The following is a 22,286-nucleotide window of genomic DNA, read 5'->3' as shown; positions in this document are numbered from 1 at the left end:
AACATGTTCTAATGGAGAGGTGGCAGTGTGTATGAGCAACAGGCATCTCAAAAGCTTACACTCAGATGCACAAACACAGCAATTAACTTAGTTCAGATATCACTCAGTAAGGGCTGCTACTACCTGGTTCACCCATCCTAGACACAGAAACTTGAACAAAAACATCACTTGCATTGATCTACTTCAAGTATCTGTTGTTAGTAAAGCCCACAGCAATTCCTTTATGTAAAGGCATTAAAGGAGATGATTTAAGAGAGAAAACATCCATTCATCTTATGCATTAGATAAGGAGTTAAATTTAGATATACACACAGCCAAAAATGAGTGATATATAGGTTCAAAGCATGGTATAGTTCCGATGTTAGCTTCTAATCTCTCCTGGAAAAGCTTTGGAGGGATGGAAGCAAACATCTTCCTTTTCCACATTTCTATCCCCTGCCTCTATGCCAGTTCCTATACTTCTCCATTCTCCCAGGTCCATGACTGGCTGCTTTATTCCAGATTGTGTCTATTAAAGGTGACATGGAAATTTCAGAGAAGTCTTAGTGTCTTCAAGTCCTTCTATGTTCTCATTATAAACAATAAAGTCATCAACAACTATGGTCTAAGAGTTATAGGAAAAGAATAACATGGGTAGGAGCCAGAAACTGCTGATAGATACAGGAATTGCACATTGTCATCAGTTCCCACAAGCTATCCAGAATATGATTGTCACAGCCTGGGGACACCTGTATCCTTCTCTATCCCACTGCAGAGACAGGAAGTATTTTAATGGCTGGCAGAGTTTTTGGTGAGCAAAAATAAATTCTAGGCTGACTGCTAACTTAAAAAGTTTCTATCACCTCTTAGAATACCCAGGTAGGATATTTTTAATGAGAGATATGTTTTCAGAGCTATATGAATTCTACTCTACTCTATAATCTGCTCTATAAAATACAGTAATGTTTAATGAGAGTTAGTGTATATAGTGATGAGGAGAAAATAACAAATTGGGTTAAGCTGAAAGTGCTGGTGGCCAGTTAAGATGACTCACTATAAAAGTAGGAACAGACCAAGTTCACAATATACATAATTCAGATTGGTGCCTCAGAACACTATGGATTACTAAATGTCATGGAAGACTGGGGTTATTTCTCATATGAAACAAAACCACCAATGCTAAAACAATGCCCAATCAAAAACATTTTGTAACCTATGATTAATTCATGAATTATATTTTACTTGCTGCTTTCTGTTTTTCCTGCTTTTTTGAAGATTTAATTAATTAATTAAAATGCAGGTGACAGAGGGAGACAGAGGAGGGAGGGAGGGATGGGGGAAGAGCGTGTGAGAGAAAGAGAGAGCTCTTCCATTCACTGGTTTATTCCCCAAATGGCCACAACAGATAGGACTGGGCCAGGCCTAGGCTACAACCCCAGAACTCCATCTGGGTCTCATATGTGGGTGGCAGGGACCCAAGCCATTTTCTACTGCTTTCCCAGGAACAGTAGCAGGGAGCTGAAACAGAAATGGAGCAGACACGGCTTGAACTGGTACTCCAGTATGGGATACCTGTCCCACAAGAGCTGGTTTACCCCACTGTATCACAATACTGGCCTCAGTAACTGGTGTTTTTTTTTTTTTTTAATGCAACCAAATTCTGATCAAAAAGGAATTTTTATTTCAGTTATTTATTTTAAATAAACCTTATGAATTATTTTGAAAACATTTTCCTTTGTCAGAGTGGTAAATGTAATGGGTATACTGAGTCTATGTTAGAAATGATTTATTTTGGGTCAGTTAATGATGTTTACTAGGGCTGGACAGGTAAGTGTTTCTAATCATGAATACTTTTTTGCTGAATTTCAAACTTCAACTAAAAATTATGATGGTCATTTAAAAATTAAAATCATGTGAAGCATTCTGTAGAAAATAAAGTGTTTCAGCTGGTGCTGCGGCTCACTAGGCTAATCTTCCGCCTGCGGCACCGGCACACCGGGTTCTAGTCTCAGTCGGGGCGCCGGCTTCTGTCCCGGTTGCTCCTCTTCCAGTCCAGCTCTCTGATGTGGCCTGAGAGTACAGTGGAGGATGGCCCAAGTGCTTGGGAGCCTGCACCGGCATGGGAGACCAGGAGAAGCGCCTGGCTCCTGGCTTCCGATCAGCGCAGAGTGCTGGCCACAGCACGCCAGCCGTAGCGGCCATTGGGGGGTGAACCAACGGTAAAGGAAGACCTTTCTCTCTCTCTCACTAACTCTGCCTGTCCAAAAAAAAAAAAAAAAAAAAAAAAGAATCAGAAAATGAAGTATTTCCTAGAATTACTCTGGTGATTTCTTTGAGTTTTGCTTTTTGTTTTTAACTCATTTGATATTTTATTTCAATGAATTAATGTATGTATTTCTAGTAGTTGCTTCTTTTGTGGAATGAGGTAGAAATGTAGAGGAATTAAAAATAGAGTACCATAATCCTTTCATTTTTGATGATTCAATTTATGCTATATTTAACATTCAATAAATATTCAACATTTTATATTGGCTATGTAACAGCCAATAAAAATGAATTTAACCTTCTATAACAAATAACATCATATTAATTAATTATATATAAATCTTCTCTGGCAAGAAATGATTTCATTTCATGCTATATGACAAATATTTCTACAAAATGTAAAACTGGCCTACAAAAGGGAAAGTATCAGCATCTTCTCATATTCTGTTCCAGTGCAGTTAACTACTCTATCACAATGTTAATCAACAGTATAACTATGGATATGCCAATATATAAATCCTTATAAAGGGTGACTTGGGTCTTCTCTAACATGCTATGGAAGAAAGCTAAATACTAACAATATTAAAAACATGGATGAGACAATGACTATTTGTCTCTTTGAGGAATCAAAACATTTTTATGCAATTATTGGAAGCATTTTGGAGCAAAGTTCCACTAGAAATATAAATGTTTAAACTAAACAATATCTGAGCGGTTATCTGAGGTCAAGGCATATGCATTATGGGAATTTTTTACATATGCTTAGCATTTAGAAAGTATTTATTTTTCCTCCTTTTTAATGAGAGATAAAACTCAGATAACAACACTTAATCAAAAACATTATTCAAACCCTTCAAGAGTCTTCCAAAGAGGAGGGTGTTAAATATTGTGACCATTCCATCATAATACTTATGCTTACCTAAAAGTCTCTCACTGGAAATAAAGAAAACAAATCTGTTAATAACCAAAGCAGTGCACATGGATTTTCAAAGCCAACATATTTAAATCCTGTCAATGCATTCTGTTTTGTGATAACATTAAGTAATGTGGAAAGAACGCCTCAGTTGCTTTTTATCCTTTGAAAATGATGACTACTTGTGGAAGAAATCGATTTTGAAAGGAATCTGAATGTCTCCTTTTAATATTAATGGAAACCAATTTTTTTTGAAATAGATGGAAAGCAAAAAGGAAATAAAAAAAACATGATTTTTGAGTAATTTTTGCCAGAATATTCACATTTATAGTGATCACATGGTCACATGATCACTAAACTGGGACATGTTTAGAGTGAAAGACACTATTAGTAATTTGGACTGAGACAGACAAGAACCAACACTACTTCCCAGGCCTATCGCCCCTGGGTATGGGGACTCAGAGTGTGAGCTTTTATAAGCCGCCTCTTTTCTTGCCCTTCTCATCCTGATCAAATGTGGTCAGGAAAGCAGAGTGGTCACTCTTCAGGGTGCCGTTTCTGGGAAAGCAGAGAAGCACGGCAATGCACCATGGGTATATTCTTTAAACTTAAAAACAGGGCCATGGGAGCTCCAGAACAGAATGTTTGGGGCATTTTAAAAGCTTAGTATTGCTTTCCATCTTATCTATTTCGGATTTTTTTTTTCATTTCTGCACTATTTTAATTTATGAAATGGTTAATCTGGTTTTCAAAATTTTAAAATTTATATAAGAGGAACAAATTTCATGTATCACATAGATTTAAGAGCATAATGCTACTTCCCACTCTACCCTCCCTCTGTCCCTTTCTCTCACCCTTCTTCCTCCTCATTTTCTTATTTTTCTTTTAATTTTTACAGTGACAAACTTTCAATTTGTTTTGATTTGTTTATGCCAAATTTCGTTCAGGTTTTTGGTCTGTTAGTCTGCATGAATGGTATATTTTAAGAAAGGAAAAAAACAGACCTGAAAGCTACACCTCCACAGGCTGTCCAAATTCTTCTAAATTCTACCTCCTGTTAGCACTTCTGAACTTCCATGCTATGCTATCAGGAGGGCACCAACAGCTTAATCTGTACAGCAGGGATGCAGAAAGGACGATGGTAAACAATCAACACAGAAACAGCAGGCCTGGCATGCTAATTAGCGGCTGCCCCTGAGCCTAGATTAGAATTAGAGGACTGCACCCGACGAAGAGCCGCCTCCATGCAGCGAGATTTCTGTGTGCTCACACTGCACTGGCTCATCTCTTGGTAAACTTATGGTCTGCGTGGTTATTGTTACTTTTATCTTTTATTACTAAGAAAGTCATCAGAAAGAGAACCAGAGAAATGCCACCTACCAGAGCTGTTCACTTGACTGTCCCTATCTCTACAAGGAGAACATGTGGAGGTTTTGTTCTTGAACTAAAAGGAAATCATTTATGGTTCTGTTCCAATACCTTTCTCTTTTTTTTTTTTTCATTCAAAGCATTAGAATAATTGGTCCACCTACTATAAATAGAATGCTATGCCTTCTTTCCTCCTTGATGAGCATACAGGGGTTTCTGTTTCATTTTGAGTTATTTTCGTTTTTCTGTTTCTACGATTTGAAAGGCCCACACACTAGTTTCACTGAAAGAAAGAGTGTGGCTCTTGCGGAGACATCATCTTCAGGACAACCACACAGATTCCATCCACTGGGCAACCCTAATTTTGACCCCTGGCTCTCCAGGGAGCTGGAATTCCAGACAAGCTGCCCTTGTGCCACCACCAAATCACTGCTTGATCCTTGGGTGATTTTCTTCCTGTGCTTGCTTTAGGTTCTGTATTCCAGCTGCCAATGCTGATAGCCATGGGCCTGTGTGAAGGCCATAAGCCAGAGGCAGGAAACACACTCATCTACTTCCTGTTATTCCATACATTTTCAACCGAAGCAGAAGCAGTAATACTTCCAAAGGGAAAAAACTAGTTCTAGTGGGGAGGAATGAAACAATTTAGCTATTACAATAAATTGTGGCCACCTGAGTAGCACCTTACCTGACAAAGTGTTATTCCATCTCATTTCTAAGTATCCTGTCACAAAAGAATTTAAATTTAACTTAATTTTGCTCCTCAGTGGGCTATTAACAACAATAACAACAAAACAACAAAAAGAGAAATATTTCTTGAGTCACTCAGTTTCCTCTTTCCTAAGCCAAAGTAGAGCCACTTCCTGAAGACCCAAGGTGAATGAGAGAAGGTGGAGAAAAAGGAAAAGGAGGAAGTGGAGGGAGAGAAGCCATTCAGGAAAATGAAGCCACTTCCCGAAGATGAGAGAGAGAGATGGGAGGAAAAGAAGAAGGATGAAGAGGAGGAGGAGGTGGTCACATAACCAGAGTTGTTCACCTGACTATCCACATCCACAAGTGCAACATGTAGAGGTTCTGTTCTTGCGTCAAAATGAAATAATGTATGAGTCTGCTCCAATATCTTTATTGTTTTCATTCAAAGCATTAGAAAGAAGTTGGAGGAGAAGAGGAAGAATGGAAGAATAATATACAAAAAAGTGGCAGTCGTGGATAAATAAGGACATTGAGGAGAGGGAAGTAGCCAATAAACAATGTCCCCACCTGACCCTATACACCACCCGCACAAAGCTGCAGGTGGCTCTCTCTGCCTGGTTCAGATGATGGGAGTAGATTTGTGCAGAATTTGCCTTCTGTAGTTCGTATCAGATGAGGGATGCTCACAGTCTAGCTTCCTGTCCTGACTCCTCAGCTCAGCCTGCTGCCCAGCACTGTCCTGCAAACCCCATCACTCCCTTGGGCTGAGGCTCCCCTCAGAGGGCTCGGCTGTGCCTGTTTGGTTCTGCCTGAGACCTGGCTGGTCTCCTCTGTTCTTGACCTTCTCCAGACACCCAGATGAGGGCCCTGTGTGTGTGACTGATGATTGCAGTTTCCCTCAGGCCTCGAATTGACTTGACCACTCAGATTACTGTCTCATCCCAAAGGTTGAGAATTTTGCATGTCACGGGACAGATCTTCCTTCAATGCTTTTAAACATCTCTCAGGCTGAAGTCACTGCATGCAATATTTACAGGGGACCAGCTACTGCAGTTCCTTTGGGAAGAGGCCAAGGAAAAAAGAGAAAAATGTTTCCAATCCAGAGACTGACTAAATTGTTCTGGTCTGGAAGAAGTACAGAATCAAGTCTAATTCCCTTCACTGCCCAGGAAACTGGCAGTCAGGTGAGCCCGTCTCTTACCCTTGCACATTCTTGTGAAAGTCATACAGACCACAGCCAGAAACCCACATTCTGGCACCCCTAAGAGTAAGCCCAGCCTTTCTCCACGCCCATGTGGCTGGGCCACACATTCACCAATAGCCTCATCTTAACACTTTGCACGATATCTCTACCTGAGGGTATAAACAGGCACCAAGAGACAGGACACAGCTGTGTCCCATCACCAGCTCACACCAGGCCTCAGAGAAATTAGCAAGAACATTTTCTACCAGTACTATCACAATGTTGTGAAAAGTTCAATTATATTTCATGGTCTTCTGTGTATGTGCTAAAACATTAATTGGTTAAATACAGGAATTTCAAATATACCACATTTTAAAATCCTGTTTTGATTCTTTGTGTTTTCAGCTATTATTAATAAACTAGAAAGTTCAATAAGGGAAGCAGCTCCTTGTGTGACACCAGGGAGTACATTCTTCAATAGCTGAGTTGTTAACCCCAGGGTCATCCCAAACACAAAGAATTACAGGGAAATGGGCCTCGGAATAATTTGCATATTGTAGTAAATGCTTATAGCAAGGACTGAACAATTATTACTTAACTGTGCAGTTCTGATTTAGTATCAGTGAATAGATTTTTAAACCTATCTTCAAACATCTGATAGAAAGGGTTAGGGTTTTCCTCCTAGGGATGTGACAAATAATCTCCTAACTTTTATACCTTTTTATCACACAAGTATTGCGGATCGTAAAATATAGAAAAAAAAGAAACATTTTCAGTGACATGAAATCTCGAAGATCAGGGAACAGATTTTTAAATTCTGGAGAGAGGGGTGCATCTTCCTAAGTACTTAGTACACACTGAGAATATGCTCATCTGAGTTACCAAACTGAATATTCAATCATTGAAAAGGTAAAGGAAACCAATATTCTCTCTCAAAGACATCCTACCTCCTAAACAAGTAAGAAGAACACATGGATTGCAAGCATTCCTACACCAGAGTTCCACAAGATCTGGAGGAGGCTGACGTACCCATAATAGCAACAGTCAGGGCCAGAGTGCCATCCTCCTGTGGCTATAATAAAACCACTTGTTCTTATGTTGTGAAATTACTATTCACACACATCTGCATTAGCACTCCCCTTACCAAGAATTATTTCAGAAAAATAACAAGTTACATGAGTTGAGAAGAGTACAGGAAAAGGTATTGGCTTATGTAAGACATCATACAGAGCTATTTTTTGACAGGCTCTAAACCTCAGACAAATGAACAATACTTTCACTAAACTGGTATATAATCAAATGTAAATAATTTCCATAATATTTCACCATTCAAACAGAGAGGAAAATGTAGACATTCAAATAAACACCAACCTTTCATGAATACTTAGTAAACAATCCACTTGAGGTAGCCAAGATTCATTTAGCTTAATGAATATTTGGAAACAATTTGACTATTTATAACCACATAAAATTTCCCAAAATTAAGTGCCCATAGGCACTGGGTATGGTTTATAGGCACATATCTTATCCATTTACACATAATTTGAAGCAAGTTGACATAATCTATCTGATGCACAAGGGTATGTAATGGTGTATTTTAATAGGATACTATCATCATTACATTCTTAGACATCAAGAGACAGCTGCTGCTTCCAAAATTTAGAGGTTAAATGAACTCCCTTGTCTGAGAAATCAGGTTATTGACCTGATTCCAATATTACTAGAAAGTCTATAACAGTTCTTAACTTTAGTGTTGTTATAAACAAGTAAATCATACCAACCCTTCAAATCATCTTTGATTTAGCTATTTCTTTTTACCTCGTTGGTTCACTCCTCTGGAACTTTTGATGGAACAGTGATTTACTCCACAGTTGCCTACAGTCTTGAAAGAGTTAACACCCACAACACTCACTTTGATCCAGAGTCTTTTCACATTCACTCTCAAAATTATATTTTTAGAAATAACTCATATATATAACTAAACACCTGCCACTGGAAAAAGCAGTAGCTTTTCTCCATCAAAATTCACAAATAAGCCAAATCTATTTCTTTCAGATAAGACAAAAGTAAACAATTATTCACAAAAAAACCTGCTTGAAATCTTCTCTTTGCCACAAAATACATATTTTTTCATTATGTGTAACAGAAATACATTTTATTTCACTTAGGTATATGTCCAACCTGCAAAATACATTGCCTTTGGAGTCAACCAGAAACAAAACCAAACATCTCAACAGCACAAGACAGAGTTTTATGATCATCTGCATCAGCTGATCATTTACATGATTTATGTGTTGTAGATTATCATGCAGAATCTGAATTTCCAATCAAAAAGTTCATATAACCTATTGTATTTCTATAATCAATACTGTTTATAAGAAAGAAGATATCTGAAAAAAAGTCAGTAATCAAAACTATTCATAGAAAGACACTCTTTCCTTCCTCATCCATACTCCATTTTCATCTCTCATGCACCAAACATCAATACTATGCTCCTGCTGATAAAGATGACTCCTTTGACTTTTTACTTATCACTCATACTGCAATACAGAACTAAATATGTGATGAAAATCAGTTTAAGCTGACTCGGAAAGCTCTAGATAAAATGACATAATCATGTAGTTGAACTAAATACTGAAATTAACAACAAAAATTTACACTAGGAAAAAACTGACTCTTGTAGTTTACATATACAGGCACAATGGGAAGGCAGGAATTTGCCTTCATCGTAAGCAAACACTTCACGACCTCCAAATACTTTGATTGTGAACACAAAATACCAACAGCCAGCAACATCACTGTTAGAGTAGTTCCCACATGGGGAGGCTGGCTGTGCACTCTGTCCATTGATTCATTCCTTATACAGCTTAGTAACACAGCCCCCTCCCTACTCTCGCCTCCAGGGCACAAGTAGGGGCCATGCTCTCCTCTCTTTCTTTGAACCTCCACAAAACCAGACCAGGTTGCACCCCAATAATAGTATTCAAGACAGAGGCTGTGCCCCTGTCTTCCGCAACACTCTGAGCAGTATGGGCCTAAGCTTGAGCTCTCTCCTCAAACTCCAACTCACCAACACCATTTAGCACCTGGGAAGCCAGAATTGTCTTTTTGCCTGTTACCCAAGCCTGCTCCTACAGATAATGACATTTAGAATTTCAAATACATAAATGTCTTTTTTTTAAAAAAAGAGCAATATCATTTTATGACATCACATGGGAAGAATAACTGTATATGTCCCACCCCTGAAAAAAACTTCAGAAAGTAGTATTTACTATTTGGTAGCCACATCTTGGTGGGCCTTACCAAAAGAAAATGACACCCTCTGGGACGTGGGTGCCACCTTTTCCGACCATGTCCAGGCAAACCACGCCCCTTTTTCCTACCTTTGCAGCCACAGAGGAGTTCGGCTTCTCCAGCAGGTCCCACAACTTCTTCCTTTTCTCGGGGCAGCAAGTGTTATCGAATTCTTCCCCCTCTCGCTCTCGCATGGTCTCCGCCTCTCGCCTCAGTTCTTCGTTCATTTGCTCTTTCTTCTGATGGTACCTGGCTTGGCAGCAAGACTCCAGGTAGATCTCATCGATCCCCCAGTAATCAAGCTCTTGGCCAAAAGAGAGCGCGCACATCTCTTCCATCATGTGGAGCTTCCCTGTCCGGTAGAAATTTAAGATGGACGTGAAGGCCCCCGGATGGCGATCAAAGAAGTACTCGTTGTCGCCCAGGTTGTAGTCGTCGCACACCTCCAGGAGGCTCTCGTGGGTGTTGCAGTCACGGAGCTTGCCCAGGCGTGTCCGGGGCAGTCGGTCGAGCGTTCTCCACAGCACCTCGTGGTTGAGGCCCCCCACGTTGATCTTCACCCTCCGCGAGCACGTTTTGCTCCTGATGATGTCCACAGGTTCGGGAGGAAGAGACAGTGTCGACCTGGAAGTCTTTCTGTTTAGGCCAGGGGGAGCCTTCTCGGCCATCTTGAACCGGACAAAGCCGCAGCGCCAGGGTGCTTAACAAGCGAGGTCAGCTGAAACAGTTTCCCTCCGGGGCAAGCATGACAGCTGGAAGAAAGCAACAGCCATGTGGTTACTGGCCATTTCGCTAGCGTATTTCCTAGTCCATGCGCTCATGCTGCTGATAACAAGTGACACATGAAGGACGGCGTGTTTTTAGATAGAAATCTTTGCTTTAGAAAAGGTTATGTATTCAAGTGTACACTCCTCTAGGTTGACATCTCCCAAATCTGTCTCGAGACCTCTTCATTAAATATCTACCTGTTGATCAACTCTTACAAATTAAGCTAAAATGACCATGCCTCCAGCATGCCATATCAGTCCTATCCACCACACTCTATCTGATATTTACGGAGTTCTGCATGCCCACACTGTTACCCACGTCGAAACTGTGAGAAGCCCTGCTCCATTGGTCTGCATCCAATAAACACCAGGTCTTACCAATTATACCTCCTTAACACTGCTTTAGTCTTCCACTAATATTAACTAATCCCCATTAGCAAAATATTGCGTTAAACCCTCTGTATCCCTTGGCTGCAGGTTACTACAACCTCTAAACTTGGATCCCACATTCTGATTTTGTCCACCTAAACACTGTTCTTCACACAGTTACCATAATAATCTGCTAAGAATCAAATCTGACCTTGCCACTCACTTGCTTTAATCCCTGCCAAAGCCCATTGCTACTGGAGGCATAAAGTCCTACCAACACGTCAACATCTGCTTAGCCCTACTAGGTCAAACCTACTTCTCCAACACCCCGCCCCCATCACTGCTTGAAGGTACTTCAAAAAGTCCATGGAACAACTGAATTAAAAGTTTATTTTAATTAATTCTAAAAAAATGTTGCAATCCTTTATAGAGATGGTCTTCAAAAAGGCCATGAAAAATAAGTATTACGGAAAAATTATGCTTGAACTTCAAACATTTTTTGCACCAATATAAACTTACCTTTTAATTCCATTTTACACAAACTTTTTGAAGGACCCTAGAAGAGCAGCCTTCAATCCACGGGGGATACAGAAATCTGCCCTTATCCCTAGTAGATGCCTAAAACCACAGTTATAAACCCTATATTTACCATTTTCTTTTCTACACATGCATACCTATGATATTTTAAAAATTATGCAAGTAAGAGATGAACAGTAAAAGCAAGCAATAAAATAGAATACTTATAACATACTGTAATAAAATTTATTTTAAACTTATGAATGGTTTATTTCTGGAATTTTCCACATAACACTTTCAGACATCATCTGACCACAAAACTGAAAATGCAGAAAGCAAAACCATGGATAAGAGAATACTATTTTTCCACAATTCCAAACTGCACACCCGTTATTTCAAGCTCTTGGCCTTTCCATGCTGTGCCATAGAAAGGCCACCCCCTTTCCTGCTCCCTTTTGATTGACTACTCTTTAGGACTCACCTCAGTTGTCACCTCCCCCAGAGAGTCTTCTGAAATTCTATGCATGTCTCTTGTATTTCACCATACCACTGCAGAAAACACCCTTCTCACACTGCACTAGGAGCTCGTGTAGACCATCTCTTCTATTACTAGATCCCAGTCACTGAGTGCACTGATTATACATAGTAGGGGTTTAACGTTAAATAGGGGCAGGCATTTGACCTAGCAGTGGCCCACATCCTACATCAGAGTGCCTGGGTTCAAGTACTGGCACCCACCTTGATTACAGCTGCTAATGAACAGACAAGGAGGCAGCAAGTAAGAACTCAAGTACTTGGGTCTCAGCTACCACGAAGGAGACCTAGATTGAATTCTTGGCTTCTGGCTCTGGCCTGGCCCATCCCCAACTGTTGTGGGTATTAGGGAGTGAACCAGCAATGATAAGATTTCTCTCTGCTTTTGTCTATGTGTCTTCCTATCTGGTTCTCTGTCTCTCTGCCTCTCAAATAAACAACTTTTTTAAATGTTAAATAATGGAGACCAATGTTGTGGCACAGCAGGTTAAACCATTGCCTATGATGCTGTCATCCCACATTGGGGTACAGTTTGAGTCCTGGCTGCCACATGTCTAATCCAGCTCCCTGCCTGTGAGTGTGGGAAAGCAGTAGAAGATGGCTCACCTGCTTGAGTCCCTGGTATCCATGTGGGAAACCTGGATGGAGTTCTGAGCTACTGATTTCAGTCTAGACTAGCCCCAGTCATTGGGGCCATTTGGGGAGTGAACCAGCGGGTGGAAGATTTTCTCTCTCTTCTCTCTCTCTCTTTCCCTTTCTCTCTCTATAACTTTGCCTTTTAAGTAAATAAATAAATATTTTTTAAAAGTTTTAAATAATTAATTAATTCCTTATTTTCCATAAGACCGCTAATTAAATTAATAAACAAAGCTATCAGGACCCCTTGCCTGAAATGTACCTATGTTTACATGTTATGTGTATATGGTAGATGTCCAAATGTGTGGGTACGTGTGTGTATATTCCTTTCCTTCACACCTCTTTCCTCCTGTGTCCTAATTCTTTAAAATATTACTGCTCTAATATTCCCTTGTGTTGTTCTATGATTCTCATCTGCAGCAGCAAGCATCTTCTAATTTTCCACAAAATGCTTTTGCAGGAAATCATGGAGCTTCAAACGATTCATCCAAAACACCACTTTCTATGTAAAACACCACATTTCACACAGCCAGTGACTTATAAGAAGGGAAAAGCATCTAGACTGAAGAGGTCCTTATAATTAGAATTCTCCTTGAAGATCCACATCAAGTTCTGCAGGCCTCTGGTTTCTCCATCCTGTAAGTTATATTTGTTTCTCCATCTGGAGGCCAAGTATCCTCTCAAATGGATATGTCAAGATTATGAAAAGATATAGATGGACTATATAAGAAGTGTTTCAAATATGGCCAGTAAATATATTCAAATTGGGAGTTTTTTCAACTACACAGGAACAAGAATATTTTAAGCTATACATACGTACTTTCATCTCAGATGACAAAAATGCCTATTTTTACAAAAAATAGAGGAGAGCTGTTAATGGCTGGTTAAGTAACCTAAGTTCTCTGAACTCCAATTTCCTTATCTGTAGAATGAGGATAACAGTACCTACTTCATAGACAGTGTTATGGTAGTTAAATGAGATAGTTTCTGTGAAGTGTTCCCTATAGGAAGATATATCTGAATATAATAAGAATAAGAATATTTCTTCTTGAAGCTTGATTTCCAACCACCAAAGAAAACTAAGATGAAAAGCTCTACTAAATAAAGTATGACTTTAATGTTTCTTTTGGTGTATCTTCTGTCTTCCCCAGGGGATCATAAGCCTACATACAAGGCCAGAAATTGTGGGCCCCACCTTTTCTCCACCAATCCCTGTACCCAAACCCAACAGGCACATCACAGCATGTATCTCTGGTGTTATTGGTGTTTTGTATTCAGCTGACAGTGAACTATAAACTATAAATTCAGCAGCAATATTGCATAAACAGTTGAAACTATTAAAGATGGGGCATTCCAGTGGTGAATCTGAATGTTCAGTCCCCACTATATAATTTTTCTGCTGATGTACTGACATAGTGACAATCCATTATAGATTATGTGAATAATCCACATGGACAATAAGCATTTTGAATTGAATTTGTATATGAATAAACAAAATGAATTGATTTTATTTTGCAGCTTTTGAACTGATTATAAATTTTTCAGAAAGAGCACTAACTCCAATGTGACAGAAATATCTGATGTTTGTGGTCAAGGGCATAGTGTGACTTGCTATCTTGTAAAAGTCACCACAAAAGCAAATTCTATGTCATAATCACTGTTAGGTCATCAACTGTCTTAAAAAAAATCATGTCTATGAAGTACAGCAAATTTTCCTTTAGTAGGGTATGTGTCTCAAGTGAAGAGAGGTCAAAAGTTTTAAATTTCAAAATATCTTCTTTACTGGTCAAGAACTTTCTATTTATAAGAAATCCAGTGTTGATTACAAAGCCCACAATAAAAGGCAGACTGAAATTTAATGCCCTGTCTTCAAAGCAGGGATGGAGAAACAGGGTGAAAGAATGGCTTGTTGATTTGATTTTCTTAAAACTTTAAGATTATCTGCTCTGATGATGTTACTGTAGTTAAAATTGTTTTATTCTCCTTGGCAGAATGTTCTGCTTGTAACCTGATAAAAAGTACAAGCTCAATAACATAAGTTTCTGAGCAGCTGAAGAGCTGTGACTAGCATTCAGACAGGTAATCAAGACTTCAGAATAAGCCTATAATTCAAGTCACCTGCAGCATGTAAGCCCTGATCAATGGTACCTTTGAGACTCTCAGCCTGTCTGCTTAATTGTCATTCTCCCTTCTCCCCCATCCTCTGTGGTTGCCTCTCCCACCTTGCCCATCTTTAGGACCCTACGCACTGCCCAGCTCTCTTCCATTCCTTCCCTCTTCTTCCTAACCTACTCTCCAGAGCTTTCTATCCTCAAAACCTCTTAAACAACCATCAAATCAAACTATACATTTTCAAACCTGTACATACTTCATAAAGTTTTCTCTTAATCTAAAGTCTTCTGTGCTGAAAATACCACGTCTCCTTCTTGCAGAATAGAAAAACATCTAAACCTACTTGCTCTTTCTGGAAGGTTGCCTGGGATCATGAAAGGGGCTCTGAGACTCAGCACACCTGGGTCCAGTTGGGCTGACCTTTCTACATCCTCTTTCACCTTTTGGCTTGGATTTGACTGTCCTCGACCATTAAACAATGGTATTCCCGTGCCTACAATTCTTTGATTTCCTGTGACACTTGGTTAAGTTCTTCCCTCCCACTATGAATCTGTGGCATTTACCACTTCCACCCACCTCCAGTCACCAGCCTTCTTTTAGACAGAAATAAACTTCTACTACCTCAATCAATGAAAACATTTTTCCATGGCTAGTTTCTTAAAAAAAAGGTGGTGTTCATATTTCATTTCAAGAACCCTTTAATATTTATGATAGCTGGGAACAGACTACCTTCAGAACATTTTAAAAGTTTCATTAATTTAATTCAGTGTTTAGTTGATTTTCTATACTCTAACTTTTCATTTTTCATCTACGTTCTTTTCTGCCATAGTCATTTTATATCTAACAGTGAATCTGCCAGTTCCCTCTGGATTAGGCATTGTGTCTTACAACTCTAGAGTGTTCGCAAAATTTATGTTTTTAATTTTAGTAATTAAAGTAAATATGAAGCTACATCTTCTTGTATATGGTTTAATAGGTGAAATTATGTCTATCATAACAATTTTACCTCCTAGGAATTAAATCATGTAATTGAATTCAGTATATAATATAAAATGTAATCATTCAATGCTTAACTCACATAGATGTTATGTAACCACATAGAATTTATATACATAAATGACCAGTAATAAGCCAATGACACATATTTTTATCAAGGGCAAAATTTCAGTGACTATTTTCTTTGGGCAGTTTGTTGATTCATTTCACTGCTTCAACCAACTCAAAGTCAAGCTTGCAACAAATCAGTCCACCACTGCAAATGTACTAAACATCCCTTCATTAGTCTGTTAGAGAAAAAAGCAAATCTGAACAATAAACAACAACAAACATTTGAGTTTTGCACAGCTGCACTCTACTCCTAACTATAGCGTGGAATTATGCTGGCAACCGTTCACCACCAAACCTGACAAAACACAACTTTTTGATCATGGCAGCATAATTACAGCTCGCCGCTCCAGGTTTGGGGGGTGGGAGTTGGGGGTGGAATGGGCTTTTTACTGTAGTCTCAAAAATACTAGCATTATGTCATACACTTGACACTTGCTGAGTGTAGCCAGGCAGGATGAGCCTCGTGTGTAATCTTGCAAAGAGAAAAAGCAAATCTTTCTAAAGATCGAAGTGATGTTTAACATTGCATTTTGTCTTGTTAGTACACGCTGAGCAGGCATTTGCAAACAAACAGCTCTGAGACCTTTAAGACAGTATCACTCCATGTATAGTTCTTAAGGAATTTTCTTAAATTTGCATGTATAGTATTAAGCAGTAAGTTTTGATACCCACTGATTTCTGTTTTAAAGAGCCACAAAAATTATTTGTAGTGATGTCTGGAAAGGCACCATATCTCTGAGATGAAAATTTCATTGATGCACTTTTGAAAATTTAATACCTGATGGAATTTTAAAATGAGCCTCCAAAATTTACTAATGAAAACAATAAAATTATAAGTTAAAATAAATAACATTTATTATATATATATATGCACACATAGAAAACATTTCAAAGTAAAGTTCTAGAAACTTTCAGCTATTCTAAAAAATTCAACATACCTGGATTACTCCAGAACTTGGTCAAGAATATTAATGAATTTCATATTGTTTACTGGTTTTTACATTGAGTTCTAGTATTAAGTGAAATGTTGTCCTTGTCAACAGACAAGTGAAATGTGGAATTTCTTTTTTGTAATCAAAGCCTGCTAATATCAATATGTTCCTCAATTTTAGCATCACTGTTAAATCCTTAGTTAAAAAAAAGTCTAAGACTTTTATCCTTGATATAACCGATGCTTTTTTTAGATACACTCAAATGAAATCCTAAAAGCTTTGCTTTCAGTGGTCAAAGAAAACACTGTGTTGCAGTAAGAAGGGGAAAAGATAGATAAGAGGTAGGGTATGTAATACGAGCATCTTTCAATATCATAGATGTCTCCAAATTTATAAATAAACTATTTAGATGAATATGATTTAACTTCAACAGAATAGAAAATTAAAGAATTAACCTCCCCCATATATATGTGTGCTATAATTAGAGAATAAAATACTGAATTACTGAATTTCCCTATAGAAAAAATGACCTTTTATATAACTACTAAAAAGTCCTTCTTTACTCTGAAAAATAGAACACTGAATGCCAAAGCATCTTGGTCCTTTTATAAACTACATGGTATAATCATTGATGGAAATGTTCAGTCTTCATTAAAACATGCACACACACAAAGCCTCAAACTTTTATATGGATATTCAGCCACTCTGTTAGAAGACTTTCTATTATGACTGTAAAAGCATCCTATACATTGGGGCTGTAGATGTGTTCTTTGAAATGTCTCCTTTGACAAAAGTCTTTCTATAGTCACAACCAAGTGAAGGAGATAAATAAACGTGAAAGGAAATGAGGGAAATAAAGAATGCAACCTACAGAGAGACTGTTGGTAGCACTGAAAGAAATGGGAGGCAATATCCTGAAAAATATCACAAACTTCAGTAGCTACCTGGAGTTCTATGCTATTTCAGTGATTGACTTAAATTTCCTATTTCATTTGGATGTTTGGCATAAGATAAATTTAGCTTCTATGAAACTAAATCAAGCTATGTTCATGAAATTTGGATAGGATTTGAACATTTTAGGTTTCTTCTGATAAAAATAGCTTTTAGATCATGTAATGATCAGTCTGGAATATTCAGTAGTAAGATTCCTGTTCAAAGGATGTTACTTAGCTAGACTCTGTTTTAATAGTAAAGATGCACTTTCAAATTACATTCCTGTCCCTACTTGTCTATAATCAAATATATTATAGACTATATGGCTTTATATTTGGAAAAATTTTATTCATGTATTTATACTGTTTATTTAAAAGACATATATATATATAGACACACACACACACCCTGACCCCCACACGCCTGCCCTCCCCCCATCAGCTGGTTCACTCCTCAAACAGATGCAATAGCTGGGGCTTGGCCAGACCAAAGTCAGGAGCCAGGAACTCAGTCTTACTCTCCCGTATGAGTGGCAGAGACCAAACTACTTGAGCCAACACCTGTCACCTCCCAACATGCACATCAGCAGGAAGCTGGAATCAGAAGCAGAGCTGAGACTTGAACTCAAGCACTCTACTATGGAATGAGGATGTCCCAACTAGCACATTAACCTCCATGTCAATGCTTGTCACTGTAGCTCTATCAAAAGCTCAAATACTAGGGCTGGCATTGTGGTGCAGTGGTTAAGCCACTGTCAGCAGCGCCCATGCACTGGTTGAAGTCCAGGCTGCTCCACTTCTGATCTAGCTTCCTGCTAATGTGCCTGGGAAAAGAGCAGAAGGTACCCCAAGTGTTTGGGCCTCCATACCCACATGAGAGACCCAGATGAAACTCCTGCCTCCTGGCTTTGGTCTGGCCCAGCCTTGGCCATTGTGGCCATTTGGGGAGTGAACTAATGGAGAGAAGATATCTCTCTCTCTCCCTCTCTCTCTCACTCACTCACTCACTCATTCTTCCTCTCTCTCTCTCTCTCTCTCTGTGTGTGTGTGTGTGTGTGTGTGTGAAAGAGAGAGAGAGAGAGATTTGACTTTCAAATAAATAAATAAAAAAGCTCAAATACTGAAATTCATCTCTATGATTTAGCATTATGTCATGCTTTATATATTTCCATGTTTTGAGATTAGAACCACAGGATGTGGCAGAAGAAAACTTGGATATTAATCTGGTTCAATTTGCTTATTTCCACTTTTTGAAACTCAGATGCAATAAGGTCACATCCCTTGTAGTAGCCTGAACTAGAACCTAGATCTGAAGATGTCTAAACAAGTCTCTTTCTACTACATCTCATTTCATTATTCCTAGCTTTTGACTTGCCAAAGTTTTCAATAACTTTTATTTCTTTGTTTACCCTCATCTCAAAACACTGATTCAAACTACACTAAACTGAGATGAGTTATCTCCCACATATTTTTCATTCCAGTGAAGGATAATGGTTGTTGGCATGCAATTTGTGTTCTTACAAAAAGGGGTACACTTCCAGAGCCTTTCTTTACCTCTGCTTCCCTAGCACTAGTTTTTACAATATCTACCTCTTTCCACTGTGGACACCTCCAGTCAGCTGGGCACACCACAGCCCAAAGATTTGCAGATTGGGGCCATCTCTTGTAGAAGAACTTTCCATGGGTTTTGACTCTTCAGATAAAGACACATGCAACACAAACACTTTAGGGTCTGTCCTGTACTTATCCCTGTGCTCTCTCATGTACCTTGATGATTTTCACACACAGCTATATGCCAACAAATTGGAAAAATCTAGAATAAATGGATACATTTCTAGACACATAATTTACCAAAATTGAGGCATGAATACACAGAAAACCGGCATAAATCAATAATCAAGACTGAGATTAAACCAGTAATAATACCCTCCCAACAAAGAAAAGCAGTACTGATGAATTTACTGCTAAATTCTACCAAACTTTTAAGGAAGAATTAATCGCAGTTCTTCTTAAGCTATTAAAAACTTTTGAAAGGGAGGGAATCCTTCTAAACTCATGGGAGGCCAGCATTGCCTTAATTCCAAAACCAGAGAAAGTCATAACAAAAAAATTGAACTATAGACCAATATTCTTGATGAACATAGATGCAAAAATCCTCAACAAAATACTAGCAAACTACATCCAACAACACACTCACCCAGACTAAGTGGGATTTATCCAAGGAATGCCAGAATGGTTCAGCACACACAAATCAGTAAACACAATTTATCACATCAATAAAATGAAGGATTAAAAACAATATGATTACCTCAATAGATGCAGAGAAAGCATTTGATAAAATATAACATCCTTTCACCATAGAGTCCTTTAAAACATTGGGAAGAACATACCTCAGCACAATCAGGCAATATATGCCAAACCCACAGCAAGCATCATATTGAATGGGGAAAACTAGAAGCCTTGCCACTAAGATTCTGAATCAGAGAAGGATGCCCACTTTCACCATTATTCAATGTAGTTCTGGAATTTTTATCCAGAACTATTACCCAAGAAAAAGAAATCAAAAGGATACAAATTGCAAAGGAGAAAGTCAAATTATCCCCGTTTGCAGGTGACATGATCCTTTATAAATGAGAACCAAAAGATTCCACTAAGAGACTATTAGAACTCACTTTTCTGTTCTAGATTCTTTTATCTTTACTTTTAATGTGCCATTTTCATCTCTGCCACAGGACTTGCACATCTTTTCTTTCCCCTCTTTGCCTACCAATGTCAACTCAAGGATAATGTCTTAGTTCTCTCAGATCTCCTTGACTACACAACAGTTCTATATATTTTTAAAGATTTCTTTATTTAATTGTATGGCAGAATTAGAGAGAGACAAGGAGAGACTGAGAGAGACAGAGAGAATGTTTTAATTGATGGTTGACTCTCCAAATGGCCACAATGGCTGAGATTCCATCTAGGTCTCCCGTGTGGGTTCAGGGACTCAAATACATGGGCCATCCTTTGCTCTTCTCTCAGGTGCATTATCTGGGAGCTGGACTGGAAGTAGAGCAGCTAGGACTCAAACTAGCACTCATATGGGATGCTGGCATCACAGGTAGCATCTTAACCCATATATAGAACCAGGCACCTTTCACCTATAGCAGACTTGTCACACCATCAGTTTTATATTTGTTGGATGGTTATTTTGATTAGTTGATTAATATCCACCTTATTCACCAGACTGTAAGCTCCTTGAAGGTAACAATCATGGTTAATCTTATTCATTATTGTATCCCAGGGAATATATAATGAATATTAATCAAATGAAGAAATAAATAATAAGACGTATATTTTATTTTTTAAAAAATCATTTTCTTCTCATTCCAGCCACCTCATATTATCTGCCACTCCCCAGATGAAATATAACTTCTATGTATGAAATGCTCTTTCACACTTTCTCTGTCTGATAAACTCCAATTCATTCAAGGTCAAGAGCACATACCTTCCTGGAGATGAGAATGAATTCATCTCTCCTGCTCTAATGTATTAGAAGTTTTATCTTTTATAATGCTGCTCTCACCATATCCTAACTATTCAACTAGAATTCTTTCTTATTTATTCATTCGACTTAAGAGTGCCTACTCTGCTTGAAGAAAAGCCTCTGACATCAGGGAGCTCATACTGCAGTATAAGGAGACAGACATGGTACAAAGAAACATGCAAACAACTAGTTACAATTGTGATAAAGGCTACAGTGAAGGAGACGGCAGCAACATGTGAGCTTATTAACTCCAAACACCTTATTAACTGGGCATTTGGCACAGTGGTTAAGCCATTGCTTGGGACTGTGAGTTACTTAAAAGTGAAGAAGATCTCATACATATTTGCATCTTCAGCACCTAGCTAGCAGGGCACATGTTGTCAATGTTTAACCAATGTTTGTGAACCACCTCAAAAAAAAAAACATGAACAAATGTGTGAATAATTAATTTCAAAGCACTAGTATCCTGTTTGTTCTTTGTCAGATGTTTTGGTTGACATTCTCTAACCTTAGTTTATTGTGGTAACTTCAATTTTATTTTTGGTTCTGTTGACCCTTATTTGCCAATTCTAACAAAGCCTCAGTTCAAAACAAGAGTCAAATTTTCCTTAACTAGAGAACAAATGACAATAAAGAAGACTAATAATTTAGTAATCATTGCTGCCCAACAATAGAATGTGCTACCTCAAAAAAATTAACAGTCAGTGGTGTTGTGTTCAAGTAGACTTCAGGTCTACTTTGTCAGGTGTGCAAAGGGGAAATCCTTGACTCATGGGAAGACTGGCAAGATGGCCTGTAAGGTGTTTTCTATCCCTGAGATTTTATGGTTCATTGGCATTTCCATGTGAATACTGCTCATTTACATATTCTATTGGACAGATAAGGAATGGAAAAAAGTTCACCATGGTAATTTTTAAGTTTAAAATTTTGCAAAAGTGCATTTTCTATTTCTCAGCTTATACTCACTTACTCGTAGGAAAGACACTCATGCAAGAAAAGTGAATATAATGGAATTTCTATCAATAAGAGAATAAAGAAAAGAAAGAATCAAAGTTAGTGAGTCTGGCATTTTTTCAAAAGATTAGCTTACATCCTTATGATCTTTTCTGTTTCTGAGCAAAATAATGTATTGCTATGTGAAGACTTAAAGGAATAAC

At 38.3% G+C, this 22,286-nt stretch overlaps 1 protein-coding gene across 4 annotated transcripts in view; it reads right to left on the bottom strand.

Annotated features, from left to right (window-relative positions):
* Positions 1-22,286, bottom strand: part of KCNB2 (potassium voltage-gated channel subfamily B member 2) — a 485,359-nt gene that overhangs the window by 445,057 nt on the left and 18,016 nt on the right. For all 4 annotated transcript variants that reach the window (XM_089334544.1, NM_001082137.1, XM_008255643.5 and 1 more), the window contains 1 exon segment: positions 9,785-10,447. In XM_089334544.1, the coding sequence (XP_089190670.1) occupies positions 9,785-10,363 (579 nt within the window). In that variant the 5' untranslated portion in view covers positions 10,364-10,447.

The sequence above is a fragment of the Oryctolagus cuniculus genome, chromosome 6 (genome assembly GCF_051225735.1).
Source record: "Oryctolagus cuniculus isolate XC-2025 breed Fujian yellow rabbit chromosome 6, ASM5122573v1, whole genome shotgun sequence".
NCBI classification, from domain to species: Eukaryota; Metazoa; Chordata; class Mammalia; order Lagomorpha; family Leporidae; genus Oryctolagus; species Oryctolagus cuniculus.
The sequence above is the reverse complement of the archived record's forward strand: the minus strand, read 5'-3'. Positions and strand labels throughout refer to the sequence as shown.